Consider the following 23,390-nt stretch of genomic DNA (forward strand, 5'->3'; position numbering starts at 1 on the left):
TTTTTCTTTGCTATTTACTGTTCTTTCCATACTAGTTAAGCTATTTTTCTTGTTTTCCATTTTCTTTTTTATTAGCATTAGTTACCCTTATACTAGTCTTCCTATCAACTAAATGTTGCTCTAGGTATCTTTCTTAGATTTGGTGCAGATTTTCTGCCATGCTAGAGGGAGGGGGGCTAGATTTTTCTCCTAGGCCACTATGAAAATAAATAAAATCCAACCAGAGAAGTACATGGAAATATTTAAAGGCCAAATGCATCTGGCAATCTTAGTGGTGATATTTTTTCCTTCTCTTAAAATTGCAAGAGCTTTCCCTGCATGCTTATTATAAAGAATTTTATTTTGCTATTCAGACCTCCTTAGGAGAGAGTAATTGAGGTCAGGATAGACATGTAAAGTTCTTTGGGAGACTGAAAGTGTGATATAAATAGCAAACGCTGGGTTTGGGTACATTATGTTAATTGCCTTTCACAAACTAATTTGTCACTTTTTTCCTCTGCAAAGGATTCTTGCACCTTTTGTGGCATATGGTATTTGTCATATTTTAAGGATCTTATCAAATGCTAATGAAGGGCACTGATAACATTTCGTGTAAATTAAGAACAACATTTTCAGATACGTGTGCCAACCCTAATAAATCAGAATCAGGCTTGTTTATAAGGGAATTCAGTTCCAGAAGTTGTGGTGAGCCTTTGTAATTCCTGTTGCCCTCAGCTTTTTGACTTTTGAGGTTTACTTCAGAAATACATGATTCTCCTTCCTTGCATTTATTTTTCTTTGTTCTGTGTTTGGTGCAAGAATGAATACAGCAACACAGGTTTTTGTCCCAGTGTGCAGATGTGTGTGTGCATTTTTTTTCCTCAGTGGGGTCATGCTGGATCCTTTACCATTTCCATCTTGAGACCTTTAAGATTTTTATAGCTGAAGATAACTTAGAGATCAGAGGCATTTTTAAATGAGATGTCATAGATGTCCTTGGTTGGTGTAAATTAACATGATGGCTCTGGAAATAAAACTTCAGTTCCTTGCGATCTTTTCATTTCAAAACATAAAGCAAACATCGCATTGACTTATACAAAATTGTGATACCAAGTAGGAGGTTATCATGGGTAAATATAACACAGCCCTAATAGCCCAGACAGGAGGGAAGGCAACATGATTTAGCTCAGTCTCATCAGATCTTGGAAGCTAAGCAGGGTTGGTACTTGGATAGGAAGCACCATGGAAGACTCTGCAGAGGACGGCAATGGCAAACTGCCTATGCTTCTCACGTGCCTTGAAAGCCCATTGGTGGGGTCACCATAAATGGGTTGTGACTTGACTAGCCCAGTCTCGTAAGAGCTTAAAAGCTGATCAGGATTGGCCATGGTTAGTGCTTGGATGGGAAACCACCAAGGAAGGAGGACTGGGGTTGCAGTGTAAAGAAAGGCAATAGCAAATCACCTCCTGGCTTTAAAAACCCATGAGCTAGAACTTCATGGGGTTGCGTAATAAGTCAGTTGCTACTTGAGAGCCCCATTTAATGTAAGGCAGTTTTTAGGTTTCAAGTAGTGTAGCAAATCCTCAGTATGCAGTTTTGTTTATTTAAGTATTTTTATCATGCCCCTCAGCCAAAGGGTTGCTTCCTGAGGTGTTAACATTTTTTTAAAAAAAATCATAATCTCAGTAAAAAATATCAAATTCACAGGAACATAAAAACAAAACAGAGGATAAAAACAAAACATAGTAGAGAACATAAAACCCACAGCTCGGTGGTGTTTTCTAAAAGTTGCAAGAACACAACATAATTGGTGTGTTGGAAGAAAAAGTAATCACCTAAATGCCTAAGAGAACAGATATACCTTTACCCAGTTCCAAAAAAATAACAAATCTGGCACCATGACTGCATCCAGGGAGAGGGAGTGCTATGAAAAAGGCCCTGCTACTAGCTGTTCCACACCTCACCTGATAAACAGGTGGAGAACGAAAATAGTTTTTTCCAGGGCTTTTTTCCAGCAGGAATGCAGTGGAACGGAGTTCCGGAACCTCTTGAAAATGGTCACATGGCTGGTGGCCCCGCCCCCCGATCTCCAGACAGAGGGGAGTTGAGATTGCGCTCTGCGCCGCCAAGCAGCGCAGAGGGCAATCTCAACTCCCCTCTGTCTGGAGATCAGGGGGCGGGGCCACCAGCCATGTGACCATTTTCTCCGAGGGCAACCCACTGAGTTCCACCACCTCTTTCCCCAGAAAAAAGCCCTGTTTTTTTCACCATAATTTGGGACTACATTTTCCCTTGTGGATTTAACTGTTGCCAGGAATTGCATATCACACTGACTTTGTGGTTTGGAAACATAAAGACTAATGCTAGAAAAACATAAAGGCTAACGATCTTTGAAAAATCAAAGGCGCTCTTGTGGTAAAGTAGCTAACCATTTAGAGTCATTGTTCTCATTACAAGACTCCTTAGTTGAGTTTAGTGAACTTAGCCTTGTCTGTTGATCCATAGCTATTACTTCAAGCATGAATTCTATTTCTCTTGATTTTTATTTTAATCCCAATTGTATTATAAAGCAGGAAATGTTTGATTGGTTTGCTCTACTGAAAGGTTCAAAGGGCAAACACTAATGTAATATTTTTTGATATTGTATCCCATGCTTACATGTGTTAAGTGATTTGACAGTCCCCCCACCCCACCCCCCCGGCCCCAATACTAGATGTGATGGAGTTTAAGCCGTTGTTACCGCAAACCCAGTATTGATCATCCATCATCCAGTATGGAAGCTTTGTTTTTTTTTAAAAAAAAACATATTTGAAGACCGGAACAGACCACCATTTGATTCGAGACATGCCCTGCTGAGTTTCCTATACGAGCAGGGAACTTTTCTCTCTCTTAAACGGTGAGGTCAGTGCTTGAGAACAAAGAATTATATTTAAGATGCAGCCAGTGACTGAATCTTTCAGAGGATTTGTTGGACTATAGAGACCTTCTTTAATCTGTTTTCTCATTTTCTCATGGACTTCCACTCAGCATTTTACCTGAAAAGGGGGAAGATGCATGGGCAAATACTTTCCATTTCCTGCACTGAACCTAACAGTGTTTCCTAGAAGAAGTACTTCATCATTTGAAAGAAGATAGCGGGTCTCCAACTCCATATGCCTTCAAGTCTGGGAATCTGTAGAAGGCAATTGTATTTCTTCCAGAAATTTTTGCCATCTGTCTTTGGCTAGCACTGGAGCAAGCATTACAATTCCTCAAGTAATGTCTTCCTGTTTTCTGTTTATCTGGTTCCTGTTTTCCTTAGATGAAGCCAAATTCCTAGCTTCATTGGATCAGTGCTTTTTGCACTAGCTGAGTACTGAGAATTGATGATTATAATGTTCAGTAGTTCATGGCTAAGGATATACATGACTGTTAACTTCCATCTGAGCACTTGAAATTCTGTGCTGGTGATAATATAGCTCAGTTATCTTTACAACAGCACATATGACAGATATTATCTTGGATATTGTTGCCCAGTAACTTCATAGATGAGTGTTGAGGACTTCCATTCTGTTAGCTCGTACTCTTAATCACGATGCTGCGGCCATACCAACAGTACTCCCTGTTGTTCTGACTGGCTTTCTTTTTTCTGAATTGGGTTCCAGGCATTATCCGATACCATTTTGTTCTAAAATAATGTTGTTTCTCAGATCTGCAAACAATATTTTACCATCTGCATCAAGTAGGCATTGGATTTAATGGAACTTCCTCTGCTGTTGCTTCCTTCTTTATGGGTTTTGAGAGGAAGTGATGAAATCATTTCTATCCTACTTTATACCATTTCCAGGTGGAATATTGTTCTTTTAAGTAGCAAAGGAGATATCGCTTTGGAATTGTCTAATTGATGACGAGCACCTCTGCTGAGCGACTTTCTCCGTTGTAATTTTTTAAAAATTCATTGCTTGGGCAGCTCCGCTATAAAACTGAGCAATGGCTGAGCAAAACCTGTGAAAATTCTCATTCTGTTGACTACGTTTCCGCACATTCTGTGTATTGATTGGTTTTTCTACCTCGCCTGGGCTTTTTATTTTACACAACCCAAAGCAGTGTTGAAGAAAACTGAACATAACGTTTTGTCTGTGCAGAGGAGGTGAAAATGAGTGAAGTGTACAAAGGAAGCCTTAATGTTTATGGGGGAAAAAACTTTTCTACATGGAAGAGCTCAGCAAGGGACAAGGTATTACATTTATGGAATTGATCGGAACATAAAGGGTTGGTTATCCACTTATAGGAAATACTTGGTAAAAATAAAGGCGGCAGCATTTCCCGTGATTCACTGTCTAACAAGGGTGCTTGGGGGTAAGGAGGGGATTTTGTTGTCCCATGCCCTACATCTTTTCCCGGCATCGCTACATGTGAAGTAGTTACAAGGAAAAAAATTATCTTTCTTAAAATTCACATACAACTTGAGAGTGGAAAGCAACAGTTGCAAACATGTCTTGGAACCTTGTACAGCGTACATACATTGATAAAAGTCAGCATGCACATTCTATGTGAACAAATAGGGGCTTCCTGTGACATGGAATTGTAAAGTTAATAGAAAAAAACAGTGATTTTTAAAGAGTTTTGGAAGGCTGAAGAACCAGATAACCATCTGAATATCTATCTTGTTTTAGTAGTCTTTTTGTTATCATTCTCCCTTCAAGTGTTTGAGAGATTTCTTCTTCCTGTTCTTATAATTCCATGTCAGAGTGACGATATGTCCTGAAATGAGATGGTCTTGAGTGTCATCTCATATTCCATGTCGAAATGAGGACACTGTGTCGTCAGAGAGTGATGAGGCACTGTGCTGAAATATGCACATCTTTGTACTACAAAACGAAAATTCGGATTCAAGTTTTATGGAGAAAAGTGAACTGAACGACTATATTTTGTCCCAGATATAAGTAAACTTTATTTTACGAGACAATCTCAGCCTTCTCCCAAGAAGGGGAATATTACCTGCAGCAAAATGCTCTGCCAAGATGCCCCGTGCATTACACAGTGTTGTATATTCAGCTCATGGATTTTTGTGTGTGCATCATGATGCAGCACTAATTGTAGCCTCATCTCTGAAAACAGACATTTGGACACTATTTTTTCTCTGTCAGTTATTTCTGCTGACTCATGGGGACCAGTTTGCTAAAAAAAACGCAGTATTTACTTGTGTGAAATATAGTATTAATCATGGCCCAGATGCTACCAGATAAAGTGAATGATGGGCTCAAAGAAGGAGGAACCTCAAAGTAGCTTGCCCGAGAGGAACTGGTCTTTTCCTTCTTCTAGCAATGGCTGCTAAACCTTTCACGTTTTCAACAAAAAAAAAAAGAGATTCTTCCAAATATTTTAGGCCAGTTATAACAATTATCCCTAGTTATTTATACCCATCATTTGGGTTATATCCTGCATTGGTTTTTGTTTCCTGCCTTGTCATATTTCCAAGTTTCTTCAGACAAGGTGTTTTGCACACATGACAGTGCAGGGACACAGGCAAGTCATGGTATAAATGCTACTGATTTTTGTTTTGTTTTGCAGAACCCACCAACACAATACCAGTTTTGACAAAAGGCGCAAATACCTCTTCACGTAAGTCACATTAAATGGTTTCTCTCTCTTCCGCTAATTCAGGCCTTCACTCCATCTTTCTCTACAGTTTGCCTGTAGCTAGAGAGCTTCAGCATGTGGAAGGGGGGGGGGGGAAATAACCATCTGATTTCCTGGAAATCTAAACCCTGATTTTATGTACAGCAGTAAATGATCTCTCTCAACTGGAACTTTAGAGACTCTCGCAACTAAATGTGGCCTGAAGTTATCAATTGCAACAACCAGTCGGGTGTGGTAGAGCTGTTTACAAGTATCAGCCTGCTGGGTGACCATCCTTTATTCTTCTTCCTTAATTATTTTCTATGTGGCCCATGATGTAGGTGCTTCTGGTTTTCTCTGCTGCTGTTGCATGTGCCCTCTTGTAGCATGGCAGTGCTGGATTTCAATGTTCTAATCTAGTAAGTTACAACACATTCATATCATAGTCAATGTTCTTTTGCTTTTACTATACATTTTGACTCTCTGGTTCCTTCATCGGAAGGTTCTTATGCATCTCCCCCCCCATAACACACCAAATCTATTTTGAGTTTTCTCTTACAATGCCTTTTCAAGGTAGGGGTCACAAAGTATTTACAAGGAGGCCACCTTTAAATTCTCTGTGAATTACCCCTTACAAAACCCTCATTGGGGTCTCACGTGCTCGGACTGCATGCTGCTGCTCGGATGCGTACCTTTGTCAGCTTGGTAGCAATAGAAAGTGGATGACACATCACTAACTGTTGTTGATTTTTTTGTATAGCAGAAGCTAGAGGTGAAATGAAATTGCCGGCGTTTCTTGGCTACATCAAAAAAGGGGTCCCAATCATTTGCTTTAAAATCGTCTCCACTTTGCCACTTAACTAAATCCTCTCAACATGCTTTGTTTAAACTGGTTTTAAATCTGTTGTATGGAACATGATTAAAAGTTAACGTTTTGGTAATCTAGACAATCCTGATTTCTATCCTAGTCCTTCTTATTTTGGTTAGTTTCCAGATTCATAAATTCTCTCGACAGCTAGTCAGTATCATTCCCTGCTTCTCACTTTCCAAGCCACTTTGCGCTGGATTTCTGTTCACTGAAAACTTCTTGATGTTGCACCTGACCTCCAAATTTCTTCACTAAACTTGCTTCTCTGTTTAGCGCTCACTTCCTTCCCTGGATATTTCCTAACCTGGATTCTTCTCATGGACTCTTAGTCTTCGTAGAGCCACCTAAACATAGCCTTTTTCTTACGGAGCATAGAGTCTTCAAATCTATTCTATTAAAAACCATAAAATGAATTTCCTCCATATGTAATCCCTTCCATTTCTGGCTGATCATTGTGCTGTTAGAAACAGCTGAAGGCATCTTCCCAATCTGCGCAAGTTTTCTGCCAACTACAATAGAGCTTTCCCCCACAAATTGCCTATGATACTTACTTTGAAGTTTTTATATTTTTATATATAAAAATAAATATCTCCTTCTTGGAAAGGCTAACTTCAGGCTGAAGCACTGCTTGCAGATCCCCATTATTATCTTGCCTTCTATATATTGCAGAACCTATAGAGAAGATAGCAGCCTTCACTGAAGGAACAAATACATCTTCCTGTAAGTACATAATAATAGCAGTCTTAGTGAATTCATGGCATACATTCTTTCTGATTCAAGAGTATTCACAGATTGTATTCTAATTCCCAGGGATGCAACATTTGTTTGTTTAGGTAGGTTTTCTGGGACCCAGCTCTCAGGAAGAGAAAGCCTTTGCCTTTACATGCTTGACAGAAGAGGGATCCTGGTCTGTCTGCCCCCCCCCCCCCCGCTACCAAGTGCAGGCCATTACTTTTTAAGCCATAAGGAGCTTTAAAAGTCTTCATATTTATCAAATTGTGTCTCCTGGTACACTCCCATGCCCCAGTTACACTCCTCCGTCTTCTCCTGGCAGTATCCTCTCTTAGGACCATTCATATGACAACAGCTAGGTCACGGGCTTTTCCCATAGCGGATCTGCTCCCAATGAATGGCCTAGCAGAGGCACTGCAGTAGGCCCCTCTGCTCATGACATTCAGGAAGGCAAAGAAGACAGTTTTCTTTCAGAGGGTATTTGTTGCAGGGTAAACTGGGGTTCATTGCAGGCATCAGAGGGAAGACCATAATGCCATGCTCTGTGGGCGGAAATCCTTCCATCCACAGAAACCCTGTGGTGGAACCAAGCCATTGAAAGCGCTGTGAGTCTGAGCCATCCTGTTGAGCTTCAAAGGAAGTCAAGTAAGACAAAAGGAATCAAAGGAGACAGCAGTCATGTCCTACACGTTTTAATTGTTTTAAATGTTGTAATTGTTTTTATGTCTTTGTATGTTTTTAAACTTTGGTTTTAGTTGTAGTAATGATGTGTTATTTTTGTTTGGTTTTAAGAGTTTTAAATGTAATTTTACGTTTTTAATTTATCAGCCGCCTTGGTGGCCCTTATGAAGGCAGAAAGGCCGGTTATCAATAAATAAATACAGATAGCAACAGTCTTTGGATGAAGAGAAACCTGTATCCTCTCCCCTTCTGCAGCCCAAGCACCAATCAATTCAATTCCAATGACCTTTATTGGCATAGTACACGCATCGAAAGCACCAATCACCAGTTGCCATTTTTAATCAAAAGTGATTGTAGCCATGTAGATATTTGAAACTTTGTTGATCCTATAACTAATATGAACAAAGAGGGAGTGGGTCCCACCTGTATAGTGAGTTGATGAGTGTTTAAATGTTGTTTCTTTGGGATTTGTCTTTTATTGCGAATATGAAAGATAAAGCGAGCGGCATATATTCAACTACACTGTTCCTCTGACAAAAGGGCATTTCAGTTTGCAGCATTTCCATTTACAATGATTTCCCTTCCCTCTGCAGATACCCCCCCTTTGTTCTCTGTGCTGATCCTGAGGGTCTGCAGTCACCAGGAACAAAACCAGGTGGGGGGGCAGGGAGAGGGGCAGGCCAGTGTACTGTAGGAGGAGGGAGAAATGGGAAACTCTTGCTCTGCAAAGCCCACTGATAGCTAGATACATAGCATAATTTCCCCAATGTCAAGAAAATCCAGGGAATATGTGTAAGTAGAAAGCGACCAAGGATTTGTCTTTTAAGTCAAACTGTACAAAAACATGGGAAAATCTCCAGAAGCTTCTTGCTTTGGGGTTCTCGCAGTGTGACAGAAGAAAACAGGGCACGGCGAGCTGGCGTAAGTGGCTCTGTCATTGTGCTTACTTTGTTTCGTACAGTGCTCTATTCACAGGGAGTCATAACTGAAATTTGATTAGCTTCAGCTGTATTGGGGGGGGGCAGTTCCCATGGACATGTTATGTGTTGGTTTTCTCCTGAGCGTCTGCTTTGGTTGCACAGATTTTCATATTTGAGGATCCCTGCAGTTTGTATGAGACAGAGTCAGTCCGGTTCTCAGATTCAAGCAGAACCAGTTAATCCATGCACAAAATTCCACAAGTGTGATGTAGCATCTGGGTTCTGAGATAGTAGAATCCTGTATCCTGCATCGATGGTAATGACCTGTAGGAGTGTCTTGACAGGCTACCATTATCTGTTGAGGTGACCTTGGGGAAAGTAGCCCACCCACACAATAATTCTGAAAAGATTTTGAATGATCTGGCATGCTAACATTGAGAACGGGGAATCCCTAGTTCCCTCCCAACCCAAATGGTTTAATTATCCTTCTTATAGCGCAGTAGCATGGACAAGCGTTCCACACTAGGTAGACACTACAACAAACTGTTAAACAAATCCATGGTAACAATTTCCCTGTTCTGTAAAGCCTGTTGTGCAAAAGTATGGATGAACTGTCCCTTGCTTCATTTTGGTTTGGGTGATTCTCTGGTGTGATGTTGGTCCTCATAGGGAACAGTGGAGAGCGGCTGGTCACCGTACTCGGGGGGGCTGGGGTTTGGGGGGGACTTTATTTTGGTCCTGTTGGGTTGTCTAGTGTGTAGATTGTAATTGAGAGTGTGTCTCTGGCCATGGCGGCCATGTTTCATGTGTTTCTGCCATGAGAGTCAGTTTTCCCCCACAGTAGAAACAAATGGGACGGCTAGGGGCACCTTTTTTGCGGGGCCATAAAATGGCCTCCCAGGGTCCAGTCTCCCTGAAACTTGGGGAGGGGGGTCTTTAAAGGACACAGGAGTAGGTCCCTTGCAAATTCAGTGGGTTTTGCAAAATGCCACCCCAATCCCCTAGACAGCTCCCCTAGCTTTCCCCATAAGAAATAATGGAGATTGGAGGTGGCTGGGGGCACCTTCTTTGGGTGGCTATATAATGGCCCCCAGGGTCCAATCTTCATGGAACCTGGGGAGTCGTTAGAGGATAGTTAGGAGTAGGTCTCCAGCAAATTTGGTAAAATTCAGTCCAAAATGCACCCCCCCATATCCCCAGAAAGCTCCAAATCACATTTCCCATTGGAAACAATGGCTGAATTTTACCGAATTTGCTCTGTACTGCCAAGGGAAATTGGAGCATGCGCAAAGAGAAGATGCATCATAGGATACCATCCCTCATCTCCCCCACCCCACGCCAACCAAAAGCAGTGCTTTGCACCGATGACTTACTGATTATGACCATGGACACTCACAAATGCAGTCTCCCCCCACACTGACCAAAATCGATGCTTTGCACCGACAACTCACTGATTATATGACCATGGGCACTCGCAAATGCACATATAGACTGAAGTTACAGGATACATGCATGGACCAAAGTTACAGGACACATGCTCAGCTTGGGGAAAAGTCAGCACGGGCGCAAAGGAGCACACGTACTTCTAAACAGTCGCACAAACTCATATAACTCGTCATCTGTAGTTTTTCTTGTCTTTGCACTTGTGCAGAAGCTCTAGTACAAAAGGAAATTTTATGCTAGATCCAACCCTATGAAAGGCTGAGAATGGAATAATTTTCTACTTATCCAGTTACTTGATTTTGGAACATGTAGCAGCTGTAAAGGGAATTGGCATCCAGAATTTATGGCTGGCATGTGTTTGGGTTGCTGTTGGGCAGGGCTTTTTTTCTGGGAAAAGAGGTGGTAGAACTCAGTGGGTTGCCCTCGGAGAAAGTGGTCACATGGCTGGTGGCCCCGCCCCCTGATCTTCAGACAGAGGGGAGTTGAGATTGCCCTCCGCGCCACTTGGCGGCGCGGAGGGCAATCTCAACTCCCCTCTGTCTGGAGATCAGGGGGCGGGGCCACCAGCCATGTGACCATTTTCAAGAGCTTCCGGAACTCCGTTCCACCGCGTTCCTGCTGAAAAAAAAGCCCTGCTGTTGGGGAATCTGAACTGCAGTCCAGTCAAGATGCGTACTTGCAACAAAGGCAACTGAGGGCTAACTTACATAAGACTGCTTCAGACTCTGATATCACATGATGTAGAAAAAGAACATGTATACTTCTTTGTGAGATAAATGGACACACGTGCGTCACCTGCAGATCCAGCCGCCTGCCTTAAAGCTAATGCACACCTTTTATTCTTTCATAGCAAGAAACAGAACCAGGATTGGGCTCTGTAGGTGCAGCGTTAGGCATCTGGTTGAATTGATTTTAAATCGAGGTGATTTTAAAAAATCAAGAAGACCAACCTATAAATAATTAAGCTAAATGAGGTTTCAAACTTCCTAATTCATATATTTCATGAACAAGCATGCATACAAATAGATTACTATAGCTGTTAAAATATATTGGTTTGCACCTAAATAGGAGCTTTGTACAACCAAAGAGCATAATCCCAAAAGCTTAAGTCATGCAGCCACGTGCAGTCTGAGAATTACATCTACTTAAGAGACACTGATTTCTGCTTGGCTCTGTCTTGCATATGGAAAGATAATGTGGTCAATAAACGTATTCGATCCTAATTCTGCGTACGCTATTGAAAGTGTGGCTTACATTTTTGTTTTTCACATTAATGATAATTATGTTAATTTTTATACGGTCACTGCAGTAGAGATCAAATACGACGTGCCTTACTTTATAGGCCTGTCTCCACTCTCTTTTCAGCCTCCCACTGTGATAAGTAGCAGTCTATACTGCAGTTCTACAAAAGCACAGAAAGTGATATTGGGCAATGGGCATAGGCTTGAGCTCCCTGAGAGCCTCTTATTGGTTGTTGTGGGTTTTCCGGGCTGTATTGCCGTGGTCTTGGCATTGTAGTTCCTGACGTTTCGCCAGCAGCTGTGGCTGGCATCTTCAGAGGTGTAGCACCAAAAGACAGAGATCTCTCAGTGTCACAGTGTGGAAAAGATGTTGGCAGGTCATTTGTATCTACTCAGGAGGGTTGGGGTTGGGCTGAGTCATCTTGTAAGAGTTTCCCAGGGTGTGGAATGCTAATGGCGGGAGGCTTCACTGTATCCTGAGGAGGTTCTTTTGCATGTGGATTGGTGCTCGATGTGCTAATCTTCTCTGCAGGGCTATTGTCGAGTATAGAGTGTTTTGTTAGCCTGGTGTTTTTCAGAACTGGAAACCATGCTCGGTTCATTCTTAAGGTTTCTTCTTTCCTGTTGAAGTTTTGCTTATGCTTGTGAATTTCAATGGCTTCCCTGTGCAGTCTGACAAAGTAGTTGGAAGTGTTGTCCAGTATTTTGGTGTCCTGGGATAAGATACTGTGCCCTGTTTGAGTTAGGCTATGTTCAGCCACTGCTGATTTTTCAGGTTGTCCAAGTCTGCAGTGTCTTTCATGTTCTTTTATTCTTGTCTGGATGCTACGCTTTGTGGTCCCGATGTAAACTTGTCCACAGCTGCAGGGTATACGGTATACTCCTGCAGAGGTGAGGGGGTGAAAGCCTTCGACAATACAGTCTCAGGTTGCTTCCAAATTATTAAAAGTAGAGCAAAGCAATCTGAGCTGGCCCCCTTGCCCCATATACACACACTGTAGTCTGTTGAGCTCCCTGTAATTTTACTTCCAGAGGCACAAAACAGCGTGTGGGAGGGGAATTCATCAGAAATATTTCCCCTTTTCTCCAAGCGGTGCCATTCCACCAGCACAACTTATAAGCCACTCCTCACTCAGTTAGTGTCAAGCTGGGATCTTGGACCTCAAATTCGGACCCTCCACTCTGCCATGGAAGTTTGCTGGGTGACCTTCGACTAGTTGCTCCCTCTCGGCCCGATCTGCCTCCCAGAATAGCTGTCGTGAAGATAAAAGGGAAGAGGGGGAACGGTGTTCGAAGCTGCTTTGGATCTCCATTGAGGAGGAAAGTGGTATATAGATAATCTAAATAAATAAATACATTTCGATTCAGCTCCTTTTTTATTAATAGAAAAATTTTTCTAGCCCTTATGGCTGCAAATATATCCTTGAAACTGTATAGGCAGCCGCTGGTGACATCTCCAGAGCTAGAAGCGCAATAAAATAACATCCCAGTTAGAAAGTTTCTCAAATGCTAAAGGGTTTGAAAAGCCATCTTGCTACTATTGCTCTTAGGGTGTCAGTTATGGATTTGGCAGGTAGAGGCTCCTTGACAAATGCTCCTCTATAAGACATGTCGTTGCACGCATTTGCTACTTTCACACAATATTTTTAATACAAAGACATAAAAATAAATTTAAAAGGTCATCTGTGAAGCAATGCGAACTCACCCTGATCCTTCTTTTATATATTGAGATGTGCTCCATATATTTTTTTTTATCCAATAAAACTTCCTTTGCCAACTTAAAGGGGAACACTGAAGCGCCAACCAGTTAAGCAGGTGTTAGACCTTTTGAGAAGTCTCCTCTCATGAGGAGAATGGTTCTGCATTTTCTACCTGAATTTGGTGTTTCTGGCTGATTCCGCACGGATAATGCACTTCCAATCCTCTTTAGAGATCATTTGGAACTGAATTTTTCAAGTGTGAAACAAAAAATCCACGTCCAAATGATAGCTAAAGTGCATTGAAAGTGCATTATCCAACATGTGCAGAATCAGCCAATGACTATAGGAATGTAAAGGGTTTTTTTTTAGCAGCACAATAGATGCCCATAGCATCTGTTGTGAAGTATAATATCTGTTTAAACTCCTCCTGAGTGGGTCAAAGAGAGTGTCTTTAAAAAGCAAAATTAAGGAATATGGTTCTAGATGAAAATTCCGATTGTGGGAGCAGCGTGTGCTGACACTATACATCTCTTTCATCTTTCAAATACATCTTTCAAAAACAAAATCCAACGGGAGGCTGCTGAATTGGAATTCATATGCAAATTTGACTCTGTCAAGCTGGGACTGAATAGAGACTATGAATGGTTATCACATTATCACAGGTAACAGATTTCCTTTACAGTGGCATGGTCTGGGGGAGCCCAGTGGCGCCTGGTGTGGGCTTTCGGGGACCACAGTTCTCTTTGTCAGATGCATCTGGCAGGGAGAGCTGTGGTTATCGAAGGCTTATACTACATAGGAATTGGATGCTTTTACTGCTGCAAACTAACACGGCAAACTGACTCCACACCAAAAGGAGATGTTTACGTTTACTAGCAAAGGAATGTTTTGGTTGCCTCCCCGCTAATTGCATCCTGTCCCCTTCTGATATATGTCCCCTTCTCTCCCCTCTCCACCCTCCTCTTCTGTATTTGACCAGTTTGTATCATGCATCTGACGAAGAGAACTTGATTCTCGAAAGCTTATGCTACAATAAAATTGGTTAGTCTTAAAGGTGCTACTGGACTCTTTTTCATTATACATCTCTTGTTTTCCTGTTCCATAGATGAGATAAATGCTAGTATGGCAGCCTTGGTCTGGGCTATTGAGTTTCACTGGAAAGTCTTATATGCATTATCCTTTTGAGATAAAACAATTAATAACACAGTCAGTTCTGTAGTTTTTCCAGTGGAGGTCAAAGTGGTAAAAAGGCAATGCGAAGTGTGAACAGTATTGGAGCTGGAAGAAGCTGACGCTGCAGTCACAAAGGAATAAGCAGGAGAATACATAATGAGTGGATGTAGCTGGTAAAATTGAATGGATATTAAGGGCTGTTTGTTATCTGCATATTTCTTGTGCGAAGAGAATAGATCTCTGTGACTGTCGGCTGAGACAAGGCAAATTAAGAATAGAAGTGCAAGAATTTTAGCTTCTGTGTATACATCTAGAATGGAACCGCATTTCTAGGGTTTTTATAGCATAGGATACATGTTATTAATGTTTTATTGTTATTTATTATTTATATGGGGCGATCAATGTGCATGGCACTTTATAGCAAAGAAAAATGTTGAGCGGGGAGAGCGAGTGAGCTATCTTTTCACCAAGGAGGTTGCAGTCTGCAGGGTGCCAGTGGGAGAAGCAAAGGGGAGGTTACTATGTAGTTGGTTCAAAATCTATGGGGTGGGTGGTGTAAAATAACAAAGCCATTAGAGTGTAGCAGATTGTGATCTGGGTGGGACCCTGCGTTCGAATCCCCATTTTGCAATGTAGCTTATGGTTCGTAGGTGATCTTGGACCAGTTATTCTGTCTTTGATAACTTACCCCACTGGGTTATTGTGAGGGTAAAAATGAAGATGAGAGAACTACGTATACTAATCTGAGCTCCTTGGAGGAAGGGCGGGGTTAAAAATTGACTAGAGAGATTTTTAAAAAGTGAGGTTTGGGAGATCGATGAAAGGGCAGAGAAGAGGAACCATGTAAGTATTTGGTCTAGGCCCTGTTGAAAGAGTAAGCGATTGCAAGATGCATGAACTCCTTCCTGTGAGCAACAAACCTTAGGATGGGCGCAAGTGGTAAATTAGAAAAACGTGTATCATTGGCAGGCATGATACCTGTACATTTTTAAAAGGCAATATGGTACATAATTCTCTTCCATTGCTTTAAAAAAAAAACAAAGCCACTGAAAATTGTTGACACACTAATTTTAGCACATCCAAAGATCTGAGCAGATTATAGTGGGGACATAGTTGTCCACTCATATAGTCAAATAGAATTTCCATATAGGTCACTGGGGCACCTCGATTTTACTGTCACTTTCCATATCATCACTTGTGTTACGTTTTAGTTCCGTATGAGATATTGGTGATTGCCGTATCACTTTCACAATGTGAGATGAGACATATAAATAAGAACTTAATTTTTTTGGTTTTGAATTGACCTGCATAGCCAGTCAGGGAAATCTATAAATTAATTGTTTTATTTGGATTATTACATTATTTTTTTTTAGGATTTTGAGACTGTCACTGCCATATTTTGAATTCCCTGATCACATTGGGAGGGGGAAAGAGTTATTTAACATGAATCCTCTGTTTTATAACCATGTTGTTATCTGAGAGTAGGGTTGCCAGGTCCCCTGACCCCCCCCCCCCCGGTACTTACCTCGCTGCATTTCTGTGACTGTTTTCGCACCCACATTCCTGGCTTGCTCGATGATGTCACTTCTGGGAAGTGATGTCATCACGCAGGTCAAAGGGCAGCCTGGGAGCACTCTCATGCTTACCAAGGGGCTGAATTGACCCACTGCAGGGTGCGATTCGGCCCGAAACGGGCCCGCTGTGGGGCACGATTCATACTGAATCAGGCCGCTGTGGGCGTGGGAGCACACCGTGCTGCCTGGGGGGGTGCCCCGGGAGGCGCAACCCTTGCCACCGGCCAAGTAAGTGGGGGCGGGGGAGGGTGGGAGCAGGGGATCCCCTGCCCCAGATGGTGGAATGGCACCCCTAGAACTGAGACTTGACCTTGGAGTCCCAGTTCTAATAGAGAAGTTATCGTCAGACTTGTTGAAATGAAGTGTTTGACCTTGCATCTGTCACTCACCTTCCCAGCAGTCGTTTTACACAGTTACAGCTATTCATTCACTCAGTACTTGTTCCTGAGGAGCAAATTACCCAATATGCACATCATACTTTTACGCTTTTAGTATGCAGCAAGGGGCTGGTTTCATGTGGCTTCCTTAACGAGATGCAGATGAGAATCATTGCACCCCCTGTGCCCTTCATTTTTAAAAAAGTTGGAAATTGTGGAGGAGATAACGGGGGTTTTTTATTTCATAATTCATAGTTCTGATGCTCATGAGATTGCCATCTATGCAAATCAGGGGAAATTATTGTATTTTTCATGACAAGAACACCCAATCCACCTCACTTTTACCATTCTTTTTCACTGTATTTCATGCTTAAGCATTGCTTGCTAGTCTATAATTGTGTTGCATCCTCAGTCTGTTAAAAATGCATGATGAACAAGCACACCAAGCTCATTTAGATTGTCAGGAGGAAAGTTGTGGCCTTGGAGTCACTGTGATTTATGGATTATGGATATTTGGGAGATGTCCGTGTTTCTCTTCAATGAATACATACATACGTAAACGCGTGCATGTTTCTTCTTCTCCGGATTCTTTTGCTCCCTTCCTGCGTGCCTTCTCTTCTTTGCTGTAGAAGCTTTGGAGCAGCATTTGATCTCAGATTTTGCCTTCCTAATTCATAAAACAAATAATTAAAATCCCTATCAATCTAGCTACTGTTCAGAACTAGAAACAATCTGTGGTGATGAAAGATAAATCAAAATCCCAATAAATCCGAATTGCAGTTGCCATTATCCCATGTAATTGTCAGCACAGTAAAGCAGGATATTTTGTTACAAATGCAGTTTGATGATTGCGGGGTAGTTTGGGGTCCAACCAATATATACACAAAAACAGGTAACAAGAAGGCAAAGAGGATACTTGGATATTTTCTAGCTCTTCAGGGACCTGCCTTACTCTTTCAAAAGTGCAAGTTTCAAGTTTATGTTACTTTGTAATGTGTATAATAAAACTGGGATTTTATTAATTGTGTGGGAAATGTATTACTTATTTAGAAGGGGTTTTTTTATACCACCACTCCACAGAACCTGCGCAAGACAGCCTACAAAATAAAACATAAAAAACAACATTCAAAGTTGTCAAATAAAACCCAACATAGATCATAAAAACAGATAATAGAGCAATTATGAGGTATACCAGTTTTCAGACTAGGGGTCCCATTCCCCCTCCTGGGGTGTGGGATTCGCTACTCCTACCCTCCACCCCCTGCCCCCACTTACCTGGGTGGTGGAGGGGTGTTTACTAGGGTGCACCCATGGGCAGCACAGCGCGCTCCTACGCCCACAGCAGCCCAATTCGGGCCAAACCGCGGCCTGCAACGGGCCCGATTTGGCCCCCTGGTGAGCGCAGGAGTTCTCCCAGGCCACCCATTGACCTGCACAATGATGTCACTTCCCGGAAGTGACATCATCGTGCAAGCCGGGAGCGCATGCGTGTGCAGGAACACAGCAAGGTAAGTGCCGGGCCCCTGATCTCCCGCTGCGGAAGTTGGGGGCCCTGGCGACCCTATTTCAGACTTAAAAACACTATAAAAATGTGTTAAACAAACAGTCTGGTTAATGATTTTGCCTGACACCTAACATACAGTAATATAGGGAAGCTCAAGAGGAAGGGTATCCCATGGGCAAGACGCCATTAGTGAAAAAGCTGTCTCTGATTGCTACCGGCCTCACCTCTGAATGCGGGGGCACAGAAAGCAGGGGGTGTGAGGCAGCTTTTAACTGGCAGGAAGCAGGTAGTCCTTCTCTCATTGCGGCCCCAAGCCATATATGGTTTAAAGGTAGGAACCAGCACTTTGAATTTTGTCCAGAAACAAACAAACAGCCAGTGTAAATCTTTCAGCACAGGGGTAGTATGATTCTTGTATCCCACCACTTACAGAACCCTGGGTGCTACATTTTGGACCAACTGAGGTTTCCACACAATTTTCAATGGCTGCCCCTGGTAGAGTGCATCACAGTAATCTAACCTGCCTGTATTCAGAACCTGGATCCCTGTGGCCTAATCACAGATTTGATTGGCCATTGGGAATAGATATTGGGAAAGGATATTACAAATGGAGGAAATGAGGATGTCACATAATTTCTTCATTACTGACAATTTTATTTATTTAAAATATTTGTTTCCTGGCTTATCTTCTCAGCCCAGTTGATTACAGCTCGTTTATATCAGTGTCAGCATCTGAAGGGTAAATATTAGTAACAATATTATGCAAAGAGTAAAATCATGATATCACTACTAAAAACGGACAGTTCATGTCCTTGAACTTGCCACAGAATAGAAGTGCCCAGGAAACGTGATTTCATTTCTCTGAAATACTGACGTGGATCAAATTCAACTTCAAAGTGCTTTGTACTTTATTAGGAACAAGCACATCGCTACATGGCAGGCTTTTGAGCCCTCCAGTATTGTTTGTGCTAGATGTTTAGGACAAAACTTATTTTGCAAAAAAATCTTAATTATATTTGCAAAACACCCTGCATTTCATGGCCATTTCCACACTGCTCCCCGCTGCTCGTAACAACCCGGAATATCGTGAAAAAAACACGGAAGATCACGTTTTCTCGCACGAGAAAACATCACGTCGCGCAAATCTCGTGCAAGAAAACGCAATCTTCCGCGTTTTTTTCCACGATATTCCGGGTTGTTACGAGCAGCGGGGAGCTGTATGGAAGCGGCCCATTTTACAAATTGCAGACGAGAGACTTCTCCAGCGTGCTCTATAAAATATTTGTCCTTTCTCCCTCTACCTTTCATCATTTTATGCAAAATTTCCTGATAGAAGTTGTGAGGGATTTGAAAGCTTGCTATTTTGTAGGATTTTGCTTGGTGCTAATAAAAAGTGATTACATGGCTGTTGTTTTTGGAATTTTTCTATGGTCTAACATAGATAACTATAATTTTGTCTTAGCACCGATGAAATCTGGCGTGTTCAGGGTAGTATGGCCGTAGGCATATAATTTTTTCAGTTGTTTAGCTGTACACCTTCGATTCAATGAACAAAACAGATATCAGGGTCTCATAGACTAATCACACTGTTTATCGCTCATCTATCTGGCAAAAGAGACAAGTGAAATTGACACTCTATGTACATGGTGAGCCCTGTGGAGAGACTTCAAAATCGAGAAAATACTCGGAAAGGGTACCAGATTAAAAAGCAGAATAGCTGACAGTCTAAAACGACACAGTATATAATCAACAGAGATGTGAAAGGGCAAAAATCTCACAAAATCAATATGAATAGGGAGAAGAGGAGGACTTCATGGATTGCCGTCTTCCTGGAGGATAATATTTAGAACCTGCCCAAAAGGTTATCATAAGGCATATCAAACATATTTGAATTATAATGTTGATATGTTTAATTGAGATTGCCTTCCTCTCTATTATTTCAGTAGTTCATCATTCCAGTACACCATCATTATCACATTGTGCTTATTTTGCAACTAAAACACCAATGCTAGTGCATTGAAAAACAGAATCAGCAACTTGAACGGTCTACATAAGCCAATATACAGAGCTGTGCATTCCAGATGTTGCAGTAAATGGAGAAGTATTAGTGCACGTGGAAGATTTTATGCCCACTTTGTATACAGAAAGTACCAGGATCAGGCTGACCAAGCTTAGAAATTGTCAGATTCATCTAATTTTGGGTCTTGATCTGTCACACTGAGGTGCCCTCCCTCAACCTTGTTTGTATTCATTCTTCAGGGCATTGGCCCTTCCACACGAAATACCTGACGATTAATATATTGTATCATTGTACACTGCTAGCAATTTTGCTTTTTAAATCTGGTTTGAATATTTTCTTGATGTTAGAAATTCTTCCACCAAGCTCATTATGTGCAGATTATGAGTTCATGTCTATTTATTTCAATATTATTCAGTGGTGCGTACTGCAGTCAGATTATTTACTTTGCTTGCTGTCTAGCAGGCTTTCATGAGAAATAAGACACATGCAACACACACTGTTTTCACCAAACACTTGGAAGGTATGACAATTGTTTCTCCTTTCAGCCTCTCTCAAGAACAGAGTCACAAGACACGATTTATTCTTGGACTGAGGGTGTGCTTGTTAGGTGGCATTATCATTATCATATGTGGTCACGTGGGGGAGAGTGCCCTCATGTCATAGCTGACTTGTGGCAACCCCTGATGGGGTTTTCATGGCAAGAGACTAACAGAGGTGCTTTGCTATTGCCTGCCTCTGCAAACCTGGTCGTCTTTGGAGGTCTCCCATAATAATAATAATATTATAATAACATTTGATTTATATACTGCCCTTCAGGACAACTTAACACCCACTCAGAGTGGTTTACAAAGTATGTCATTATCCCCACAACAAAACACCCTGTGAGGTGAGTGGGGCTGAGAGAGCTCCAGAGAACTGTGAGTAGCCCAAGGTCACCCAGCTGGCTTCAAGTGGAGGAGTGGGGAATCAAACCTGGCTCTCCAGATTAGAATCCTTAACCACTTAACCACTATACCAAACTGGCCATCCAGTGATTAAGGCCAACCCTGCTTATCTTCTGAGATCTGATGAGATCAGGCTCACCTGGGCTATCCAGGGGCATGTGATTACATACTAGGGTTTTTTTTTAAAGGCATAACATTATTGGCAACTAAATTTGACAGAACAAAGCTTATATTCCTATTTAACTAACTGCCTGGTTCTCTACTGCATTTGGGGCGGGGGGACTCCAGAGAAGCAGACGGAAGCTTTTGTTCCTCAGAGTTCTACCAATGACTGATACAGCTTTGTGCGGAATTGGTGGGCTGCTTACTAGTTTACTTGAACTTGTAATGGATGAATTGAGGATAGGGTAAGCTTAAAAGACACATCAGTCCTATCCCTGCCCCTCCCAACCCCACTCCCCGTGCACATTTTTTCTTATTTTATCTGGTATATTAGTGAAGTGCTAATGCATCGCTTGGGTTTGTAGCAGGAGTATGGAGTGAGAGGGCTGCTCGGCAAACAGACGTCATTCCTAGGGCTATTCCACATAACCTTCTGTCACACATCTTTTTACTTCAGCTAAATGATAACCAAACAGACCTGTGTAGAAGTGGACTGGGGCACAATTTAGAAAGAAGGCCAGGTACTGAAATTCAAATTGTGATCGAATGTGGTAAATTATGTTCCAGTTGGGCCAGGAGCACTCAGGACATTTAGGCTCAAAAGTGAATCATTTAATTGGTGTGTTGTCTTGCAGAAATCTGCATTTTCTGTTCTGTTCACGTTACCTGGGGATCTATGAAAAGGGTATGTAGATACCTGCCTTTCAGGAAATAGGGGAGAAAATACCTCAAACATCTTCCCAAAGAATTACTCATTATAAATACATGCAATCACAGATATGCCTGGTTGCTCTGATTAGACTTATCTTTGGCAGATTGCCAGGTCCCTCAAGCTCAGAATCTGGAAGTGGAGCCTGGAAGTTTGGGGGATGGCACCATTAAAGGAGGGAGCAGGACTTGTTAGCACCTGGTGATTTTTCTTTAGAAGGGATCTCAAATGTCTTCTTTTTGCTGAGCTCCAGTGCAAGCAATTGCCCTTTCCTCCATATGATTTCAAAATACATTTATCATGCCCAGGGCTTTTTTTCTGAGAAAAGAGGTGGTGGAACTCAGGACCGCACAATGATGTCACTTTGGGTCAGCTGGAACAAGTTTTTTAAAGTTTAAATTGCCCTCCGCGAAAATGGTCACATGGCCGGTGGCCCCGCCCCCTGATCTCCAGACAGAGGGGAATTTAGATTGCCCTCTGCACCGATCCAGTGGCGCGTAGGGCAATCTAAACTCGCCTCTGTCTGGAGATCAGGGGGCGGGGCCACCGGCCATGTGACTGTTTTTAAGAGGTGCCGGAACTCCGTTCCACTGCGTTCCTGCTGAAAAAAAGCCCTGATCGTGCCTGTCTTTGTGTCCATGTCCTTTACTTCTCTGTTATTTCAATGGCGAGAGATACTGAGTTTAAAGAATTGAGCTGTAGTCCATGAAAGCTTATGCTAGCATAAAAACATGTTACCCTTTAAAGGTTCCATAAGGTTCTTTTTTATTTCTGAGACTGGAAAGATGTGCTAAAGGGGGAGAGAAAGCTATATACTTGCACCTTTGGATATACTTTCACCTTTGCTTCTGGCTCCTCACCTTGACTTTTAATTCCTTTCCATTGAGACCTTAAGAAAGACATTATAACCATCAAACCAGATCGGTCTCGGAAATGTGATCATTTGGTAAATCCTGCGTTCAGTGGTTCCCAGGTGAATTTTATTTATTATTTGTTTTACTTCATTTATACCCTTCCTTTCTCCTCAGTGGGGACCCAAAGCAGCTTCCATCATGCTCCTCTTCTCCATTTTTCCTCACAAAAACCCTGTGAGGTAAATCAAGATGAGTAGCCGTGTTAGTCTCTCTGTAGCAGTAGAAAAGAGCAGGAGTCCAGTAGCACCTATGAGACGAACAAAATTGTTGGTGGGGTATGAGCTTTCGTGAGTCATAGTTCACTTCTTAAGTGGGGAGGGTATCTGAAGAAGTGAGCTGTGACTCACGAAAGCTAATACCGCACCACAAATTTTGTTAGTCTTATAGGTGCTACTGGACTCTTGCTCTTTTCTCCTGTGAGGTAAGTTAGGCTGAGAGTTTGTGACTGGCCCAGGATTACCTAGCAAGCTTCCATTGCAGAGCAGAGAATTGAACCTGGGTTGCCCAGATCCTAGCCCATCACACTAGCCACTGCACTACACTGTCTCTCAACACAAAGATACAGCTTTTGGTTTTCCATCACACAGGCACTTTGCAAATATTGGCAGTGATTTACCAAATCCTATGCACAATGTCCAAAAAACATGACTGGGAGTCAACATGGGAACTCTGCAGTGTATTTTCTGTGGCTTCAGTGTGTCTAATGATTGTTTAAATAAGCCCATGTGGAATAAATTACTTGCATTTTCCTATTAAGCCCCAGTTAACTGTTACGCTTTATAAACTCACAGTTCCTATAAATATATCTCTTTTATATCACATATTTGTAAAAACTGTTTTGTTTCTA

The 23,390-nt window shown here is 42.0% G+C and overlaps 1 protein-coding gene across 2 annotated transcripts in view; it reads left to right on the forward strand.

Annotated features, from left to right (window-relative positions):
- The window catches only part of NRG1 (neuregulin 1), a 247,609-nt gene that overhangs the window by 66,558 nt on the left and 157,661 nt on the right, over positions 1-23,390 (forward strand). For both annotated transcript variants that reach the window (XM_054986337.1, XM_054986338.1), the window contains exons 4-5: positions 5,534-5,584; positions 7,119-7,169. In XM_054986337.1, the coding sequence (XP_054842312.1) occupies positions 5,534-5,584; positions 7,119-7,169 (102 nt within the window). The remainder of the gene's footprint in view (positions 1-5,533; positions 5,585-7,118; positions 7,170-23,390) is intronic.

This window comes from Eublepharis macularius, chromosome 8, assembly GCF_028583425.1.
Source record: "Eublepharis macularius isolate TG4126 chromosome 8, MPM_Emac_v1.0, whole genome shotgun sequence".
Lineage (NCBI taxonomy): Eukaryota > Metazoa > Chordata > Lepidosauria > Squamata > Eublepharidae > Eublepharis > Eublepharis macularius.